Source organism: Vombatus ursinus, unplaced genomic scaffold (genome assembly GCF_900497805.2).
Source record: "Vombatus ursinus unplaced genomic scaffold, bare-nosed wombat genome assembly UNPS02014786.1, whole genome shotgun sequence".
Lineage (NCBI taxonomy): Eukaryota > Metazoa > Chordata > Mammalia > Diprotodontia > Vombatidae > Vombatus > Vombatus ursinus.
The window spans coordinates 42,789,340-42,798,506 of NW_020954564.1; the positions used below are offsets into that span (position 1 = coordinate 42,789,340).

Below are 9,167 nucleotides of genomic sequence, written 5' to 3' on the forward strand. Positions count from 1 at the left end.
TAGCTTTTCCTGAAGTACTGCTTTTTTCTATGTCTTCTGCTTTAACCTGCTCAGAAGCAGCAAGGCAACCACAATTCTTCAGGCCTTAGTGTTTCCTTTAGGAAATCATGATGTCCAGTCAGCCTGCAAACTTTCCCTCAAACACACTTTGGACATACTTGGTGATTATCCAGATTCTAAGCCCTTCTCTTCAGTCACACAAGATTTTTTTTTTCAGAATATTTTCTTCTTGGGCTACATCTCATGTCTTTCTTGGATTCAGGGTCCTGAGATATCTAAGCCTTTAGAGCGATGTTTATCTTCCTCTTTTATAGCAGTATCTAAATTTAGCCATAGAGCTAGTTCTCCATTCAAATGGTCTATAGCTGGCTGCCATGGGGGAAGCAATTTTCTGAAGAGCCTCTGAAGAACATGGCCTGAATCCATCTTTTCCTCAGGGTGCTGGATGAGTGGGAGCATCAGAACTCACATTGGAGACTAGTCCCCAAGGAACAGCTCATCTGCATACGCAACTCCCTGTCTCTTACATTTTCTTTGGTTTTCTCTGTAGGAGCTTTCAGGAGCTATGTAGCCTGGACTGATGCAGAAGCCATATTTAGCCAGCATGATACAGATGATTGTTGAAGGATGTGAGCCAGGGACTCATAGTCCCATAGAGGGCTGAGATCTATCTAGGAGCTGAAGTTTCAATTGACCACAATTTTTGTTCTTAGCAAAATGAAGCCTTAAGAAGGAGCTGCCTGCAGAGTTAAGCAAGATACTGATATCTGTCCCCTGCTCTGTGATTTTTCCACCTTCGTTTTCTGCTTCTTTCCTAATCTTAATTGCAATACCAGTTAGAGACAACTTGGTCATTTTCATTGGTTTCTGGATCACTGTGTCAGCTTCCACCTGTATTCTGGGCCCAGCACCCAGGAATTTCTGCTTCCCTGGCCACCCTAAGAGCATTATGCATTGTTACCTGCTAGTCCTCCTTGACTTTGGGGTTGTCCTCTATCCTCACCAGCATCCTTGACCACAACTCCTACCTCCACCACTGACATCTACCACCCCTCACACAAGACTATTTCCATCTCTTCTGCCATTGACACTGCCATCTAGGCCTTGGAAGGAGATGAGAAAGAGGAAAAATAAACCAGGGAACTGTCCCCTTTCTGTCACCACAACCCCTGTTAGAGCAGACCTGGACAGAAATCAGTCATTCTGGGAGCAAGAAGGCCTTTATTTTTTTATTGCATACTCATAGATCATCTTGAGCACCTACTGGGGTGTGTGTACCCACTTTGAAGACCACTCACATAGCCAAAGACAAGTAGAGTGAATGATGAACATCCACAATTCCAAAGGAATTGTTACCAACTCACATTTATCTTTACCTAATTTGCCTGTGACTGGTGCATCTAAAGGTGGCTGAAATCTGCCTACCATGTTTTAATTAATTTTTTAAAGTTCTCTAGTTCTTTAATTTATTTCAGAATGTTGTTGTCATTCAGTTGTTTTTCAGCTGTGTTCGGCTCTCTGTGACCCCATTTGGGGTTTTCTTGGCAAAGATACTGGAGTGGCTTGCCATTTCCTTCTCCAGATCATTTTATAGATGAGGAAACTGAGGCAAACAAAGTGAAGTGACAGGCCCAGGGTCACACAGCTAGTGTGTGAGGCCGGATTTGAACTCAGATCTTCCTGATTCCAGGCTTGGCACTGTATCTACTGTACCACCTAGCTGCACCTACTTCAAAATAATACCTAGTATTATACCTAGAACCTAATGTAATACCTAGTTTCTTTTAGGCTTTTAGCCATAGGACATCCAAGATCAGGTGATATCTGCAAAGAATTGATTTCCTAGAAGTAGTTATCTATACAACTTAAATTCCCAGAACCAGTCAAAGATTGGGATCTTGGGGTAACAATGAAGTGCTCTTGAGTATGTCTACCAGTGGTTCATAAGCTAGCAATAAACTTCATAGTTAGATCAATTGAGGGTGAGGCTTTTTCTCTAGGTTCCTTGAAATCCCAGATTTGACAATGACCACAGGAACCAGTATAGGTTATATTTACCAGATATAAATTGCCCAAGAACAAGAACCATGTCTGGATTGTCTTTGTCTCTCCCCCATACTTAAGAGTAAAATTAATATAGTACATACCTAGAATTTCTGAATAGATACATATTTTATTAGTAGGTATAATAAAAAATTTGGAAGTTATTTCCATAATGATGGTGAAGAATTGGTTCACATCTATAGAGTATTTTACACTTTAACAAGTAACCTCCTCAGCTCTAGGGAGGAAAGCACTCAAAATATTTTGGAACTAATTTTATAGGAATCTGAAGCTCAAAAGGTTAATATAACTACTCCAGAGAGATCACCCATTACAGGGCTGAGGTGTCAAATGCAGACCTTCTGATTCCAAGTCAGGTTGTACCTTCTCCTCTGTGTTCCAATGGAATTTTCAAAACTGGGCAATAGGAGTGAGAGATGGAAGACTGACAAGATGGTGAGCAACAATGGAGAGAAACATCACTTCACTGAGAATAGGAGACTACGGCATGTATCAGAGGGTGAGAAATGAAAACAAATTTTTACTTAGCACTTGGCTGTTTGTGATGATATTAAAGAGATTATTTCATTTGAGCCTCACAACCATTCTGTGAGGTTATTGTTGTCTCTGTTTTGCAGATGATTGAAACTAAGACAGTTAAGTGGCTTGCCCAGGGTCACACAGTTAAGATCTGAAGTGGGATTTGAACCCAATCTAGTGGGATTTAACTCCCAAGTCTAGTACACCATGTATTGTGCCATATTGCCTCCTTAAGAAACATGGGGTAACCTCATTAGTGTTGAAGATGAGAGGTTGTTGAGGAAGAGGTCAAAGAAAAGGCAACAGGACCAGGAAATATTGATACACTCTTTATGAGACAGATACAGAAAAATGTACCTCACACTGCTTCTGCAATTTCCATGTGTGGGAGAATGCCAAGTCTGGAGAGTGACTAAGCTGTGGGCCTTTCATAGCAGATACTAAGCCATTCTTCTAGGGGCACACTGCTCTCTGAATCCCTGCCATTGCCCCCATCATGCACAAGCCTTTACCCATCCACCTGGCAGGGTTACATACCCACATGCTCTCTGGCTATCACTACTCATGTCACCTTCTGCTATGAATCAGAGGGTCGTGTGGCAAACCTATTCATTTTACAACTGAAAAAATGAAAACCCAAATAGTTTAATTAATTTGTATGAAACAGGGAATGAAGACAAGGGGCAAGACTCTAACCTTGTTTTTTTACCTCCCTATGCAGCGTTCTTCCTACTATACCCAGTTTTTTTCTCTCTTTCTCCTGTTCACCCAAAGTGATGGCATCGACATGATGGAGTCATTGCCATCGTCCCACTGTCCTTCTACCAAATTTGGTTTCCACACAGAACACTCGTCAAACAAAGGAACTTACCGATAAGGATATATAAACAAGAGAGATCCTTCTGTGCTGTGAATAAACAGAGAAAAACATATTAATCTTGAAAAACATTCCTTTATAATGATTACAACTAAGATCCTGGCCTGGACTGCCTGGACGCTATTATTTAGTTGTTCCTGAAGATCACACCATCCTCTGAGATAAAGCCAAGGAGACACGTGCATAATATCGTGGTTCTCCAATTGTATAGCCAATTGTATAGTTTCAATTGACAAACGGCTTCTGTTCAAACCAACCTCTAATTGACCTTGGGCATCAGTTATACCTTAGCAGAGAACATAACTAAGGAAAATATCAGAAGGAAAGGATTCTAAAGACTATCCAATCTCCTATGCCCCAATCTGCTTCATTACGCAGTAGCTTGTTTTGTAAATTTTGAAGAGAAAATAAGGTGAGAATGGGTTCTTTTAGTAAAGCTCTCTGGGTATAAGGAGAAAAGTACATGACTGCTACTCAGGATATAGGTTTCAGTCTCAAGTGGGCCACTAAACAGGTGTGTGTCTTTAAACCAAAGATCTCTGAAAAAGGGGATGTGACCTGACCTCGAGGACTCTGTGTTCAACCAGACGGTGAGAAGATTGGTCATATTTCCCCCTTCCCTGCAGTAACCAATTGTGGGGCTTATCTGTCATACAGCCATACCTATCATCGTTTTGCTAACACTCACCCACTCAGCACTCACCCTCCACAATCAAAGTTCCCAATATTTCCCTTCTGAGCTGGATTGGCAAACTTGGGGGTTGGGGTTATAATCTAGTTGCAATTCAATATCTTCAATAGTGATTGTGCAGGTATTAATTTTCTCCCTGCCCCTGCACTCCCAGCATACCCAGCTCTATATCTCCCAGAATACCTAATGTCTCCAGTGGGTGTCCCTCAACTTGCCAGAAGGTTCTTTACTCTAAGACAAGTGTTAAGTAAAAAGCCATATGATAAGTAGACATGGATGGATTTTCACAGATTTTTAGATCTCTTTACATTATCTATGCCTTTCCCCCCACCCCCAAAAAACCCTACCCCTTCTTATAAACTTCCCTATTATGGCTAAAGACATCACCATCCTTTTAGTCACCCAGGTTGGCATCTTTAGGATCATGCTTGACTCCTTATGCTTCTTCACCCTCCATGTCCTATCAGTTGCTAAATCCTGGCATCCATCCTTTTCCCTTTACTCAGACTGCCATTATCTTAGTTCAAGCCCTCATCACTTCTCACCCAGACTATTGCAATTTTAGCCTCCTAATTTACTGCGAATTAACCTCCTAATTTGCCTCCTTACCTCGAGTCTCTCCTCTTTTCAATCCATCCACAAGACAGTTGCCAAAATAGTTTAAAGTGTAGGACTACCCATATCATTTTACTGTTCAGTAAATTCCAGGGGCTCTCTATTATCATTGTGTTCAAAGGAACCTATGTTTGTTGTCTTGAAACCCTACACAAATCACTGGCTCTATCTTATCAGATTAGTAGTGACACTAAAAATAAAGAAAACAATGTTCATGGGAACATCTCCTTCCCCATTTTATCAGTTCTATGTTTCTGGGTAGAGGAAAGAATAATAAATGTAAATGCCCAATGGCAGAGTAACAGAATCCCAGAATCTCAGACTTGGAAGGTATCAGAGATAACCTCGTCCAACTGGATACTAGGAAAAGAAATCTTCTCCATAAAACCCCCAACAAATGGTCATTCTACCTCAACTCAATGATCTCCATTGAGAGAAAGGTTTTCTTTATATCAAGGCTAAATCTTTCTCTCTCTAACTTATATTCATTGTTCTACTCCTAGTTCTATTCTCTGAGAACAAGAATGAGTCTAATCCCTCTTCCTGAGGACAGCCCTTCAAATACATGAAAACATCCTTCATAAGTCTTCTCTCCTCTAAACTACATGTTTCCAATTCCTTCCCAATGTTTTCATGGCACATCAATTCATCATGCTCTCCTCTGGAGGTAGTGTAGATTATCAATGTCTTTCATAAAATATAGTGCTTAGAACTAAACACCATACTACAGATATAACTCAAAGAGAACAAACTGAGATTCCCACAACCCTCTTTCTGGTCATTCCACTTCTCAATGGGGTTTAAAATTCCACTTGCCTTAGCTAAGAAATAGAGTGGTAGATCAGTGGAATAGGTTAGGTACACAAGACACGGTAGTCAGTGACTACAGTAATCTACTGTTTGATAAACCCAAAGACTCCAGATACTGGGATAAGAACTCACTATTTGATAAAAACTGCTGGGAAAACTGGAAAATAGTATGGTAGAAACTAGGCATAGACCAACATCTTACACTATATATATACCAAGATAAAGTCAAAATGGGTATGTGATTTAGATATAAAGGCTGATACTATAAGCAAACTGGGAGAGCAAGGAATAGTTTATCTGCGAGATCTATGGAGAATGGAAGAATTTATGACCAAACAAGAAAGAGAGAACATTATGAAATGCAAAATGGATAATTTTGATTACATTAAATTGAAAAGGTTTTGCACAAACAAAGCCAATGCAACCAAAATTAGAAGGGAAGCAGAAAACTGGGAAAGAATTTTTACAACCAGTGTCTCTGATAAAGGCCTCATTTCTCAAATATATAGAGAACTGAGTCAAATTTATAAGAATACAAGTCATTCCCCAATTGCATATTTATATAGGTACAGAGTATGTCCTGATAAGTTTATACCCAGATATTTTATACATTCTGTAGTCATTTCAGATGGAATTTCTTTTTGTATTTCCTCCTGGTTTTTGTTAATACATAGAAATATGAGTAATCTTGGTAGATTTATTTTATAACTTGTTACTTCACTAAAATTATTAATTGCTTTAATTTTTTTCATTGAATCTCTTGGATTCTCTACATAGAACATTATATCCACAAATAGAGGTAATTTTGCCTCTTCAAAAAAAAATTACATTTGCCTTTTGGGCTGCCATATTACACTAATGGATTCATATTAGCTTTGAGGCCCACAAAAACGTTTAGATCCTCTTCCCATAAACTGCTATCCAGTCATCCCTTCCCCATAATGTGTTCAGCTAATGATATGAACCCAAGTATAGGCCTTTCCATCTATCATATTTAATCATCTAGTCACAGACTGAATTACTTTCTTGCAACTTTTGTCTGCACATAGGGATATAAGACAGTGATGGAATAAGACAAGGAAGCCACGTTAGAAATTGTTGGGGAAAAAACAGCAGCAAGCCATTGAAGATGCAAATGCTTACTCCTACAATTTTGACCAAGCCTCCACCATCTTTTGCCTAATAATATTACAATAGCTTTCTAGCTAGCTTCACATTAAACCTTATATTTGATTCTGGAGGTAATTAACAAGAAACTAATGGAGTTTATTAAGTAGAGAGAGATGGGCTGATGTGGACAGAGCAGCACTTCAGGAAAATCACTTTGGCAGTTAAGTGTAAGAAGGATTTGAATGGGAAGAGATGAGGCAGGGAGACCAACTAGCAGGTTACTATCAAAGTCCAGGCATGAGGTGATGAGAACCTGCACCAGGGAGCAGTTGTTTGAGTGGAGAGAAGGGGGCATATATGAAAGATGTGAAGATGCAGATGACAAGAGTTGACAATGTATTGGAAATGTGGGGTGAGTGTAAGTAAGGACTCAAGGCTGACACTGATTTTGGGGACTTGGATGACTAGGAGGATAGTGGTGGCCGTGCCAGTAAAAGGAATATCAGGAAAAGGGGAGGATTTGGAGGGAAAGATAATGAATTGCCTTAGACTTACTATGTTGATTTTTAAATGCCTATAGTACATAGTTTGATATATCCAAAAGGCAATTGGGGATGAGAGAGCAGAGCTCAGGATAGAGATTAAGGCTGCATATGTAGATTTGGGAATCATGTGCACAGAAAAGAAAATGGAACTCATGGGAGCCCATGACACCACCAAAGCAGATGGTATAAAAGAAGAGAAGTGGATGTAGGACAAAACCTGGAGGGTAAGGGAAGGAAGGGACAGAGAGAATGCTGGAGGAACAGTTTGTTGGTGAAAACAGGAGGGCAGGGGATTAAAGTTACATGTTGAGGGATTTTTGCCTTAGAAAGAAGGGCCACCTCTTCATATGAGAGAAGAAAATAGTGGTGTTTGAATGATATGAGAAGAAGGAAAGAGCAAGAACTGTCCATGACCTAGGTTCAGTTTTTTCAGTGATGTGTGAGGTGAAGTCCTCAGCTGAGAGGGGGAAGTTAGCTATCATTCCCAAGCTCTCTTTCATTGTTAATCAAAACTGATATCTACTATATGAACATAATAATAGCATATTGTTACTAATAAGAACGCTTTATATTTATATAGCATTTTATAGTTACATCTATGATCCCATTTCATCCTAATTCTAGTCATTAATTAGGAGGTTTTACATGTCTCAGGTCCCGGGTCTCTGGCATACTCTTAGAGGTCTCCCTCCAGGCTTACTCTAATATATTAACTATCATTCTTTGAGGACAGTTACCCAGTTTAGAATGTGTCCAACTATTCCATGATCTAGCCCACACCTCTGCATATTGTCCATAAGGATATTGTGGAAGATTGTCAAATGTCTGCCTGAAATCCATATGCATTTTATTTATGAGCACTGCCTTGATATACTAATCAATTAATCCTTTAAGAAAAAAAGGAAATGAGGTTATTCTAGCATGAGACATTCTAAGTGAATTTATGCTGGCTAGTTGTGACCATCAGTTTTCCATTCCAAGCACTCACAGACCATCTGTAAAATAATTTGTCCTAGAATTTTTCGCGAGTTTAGTATCAAACTCACTTAATTATAACTTGTAAAATCCACTTTCTTCTTTCCTTTTTTTGAAGAACAAGACAATATTTGCTCTCTACTATCCCATGACATTTTCCTTATATATATATTTTTTGCAATCCTGCAAAGGTAACTAACAGTAGTTATATAGTTACATCTGCCAATCTCTGTATGTTGCAATATACTCTTACCTAGATACATATAATTTTTAGTGACACCTACAAGCAGTCCCTGCTACTTGACTAGAATCTCTTCAGCTAAAACCTCCAGAAGGAAGAGGTAACTTTATTGGCAAACACAGAACATCAAAATGATTATTTTCCAGGTAGCAATAATCACATAGCCTCCCCAGCAAGAATCCTAGATTTCAACCAGAGACAGATAGATGGGTGATAAGAGATTAAGAGTCCAGGTTAGTTTGCAGTGAGAGAGAGCAGGTCTGGTTATTCCTCTTTGCAGACATATTAGGCTTGTAAATGTCAGGGTGGATTAATTTTTTTGCTTCTTTTCAGTTACCAATCTCACATATAAGAAAGGACAATGTTTTAATTAGATCTCATTGTTTCTAGACCCAACCAGAATTGCTCAGATACAAAAACAAGATAGTAATTATATAGCAATCAATTAAATAAGAGCTACTTTAGCTGTAGCAGTATGTTTCATCAAATGCTTTCTCCTCTTTATACCCCTGCGAGATTTGGAGTCAGAGGACCCAGGTTTGAATCTGGGCTCTGCTTCCTCAGTATTCCCATATTCAAAATGGGCATAATAATCCTTATGCTCCATAGGGTTGTTCGAAGAACATTCAATAAATTTTAAAAGCTATGGAAATGTGAGTTACTGTTAATTAGTAGTAGTAGTAGCAGTAGCAGTAGTAGTAGTAGTAGTAGTAGTAGTAG

The 9,167-nt window shown here is 39.2% G+C and overlaps 1 protein-coding gene across 5 annotated transcripts in view; it reads right to left on the reverse strand.

Annotated features, from left to right (window-relative positions):
* The window catches only part of LOC114047052 (N-acetyllactosaminide alpha-1,3-galactosyltransferase-like), a 124,490-nt gene that overhangs the window by 44,258 nt on the left and 71,065 nt on the right, over window positions 1–9,167 (reverse strand). For 4 of the 5 annotated variants that reach the window (XM_027867732.1, XM_027867734.1, XM_027867735.1 and 1 more), the window contains one exon: window positions 3,455–3,490. The exons of the other annotated variant lie outside the window; for it this stretch is intronic. In XM_027867732.1, the coding sequence (XP_027723533.1) occupies window positions 3,455–3,490 (36 nt within the window). The remainder of the gene's footprint in view (window positions 1–3,454; window positions 3,491–9,167) is intronic. 5 annotated transcript variants of the gene reach the window in all.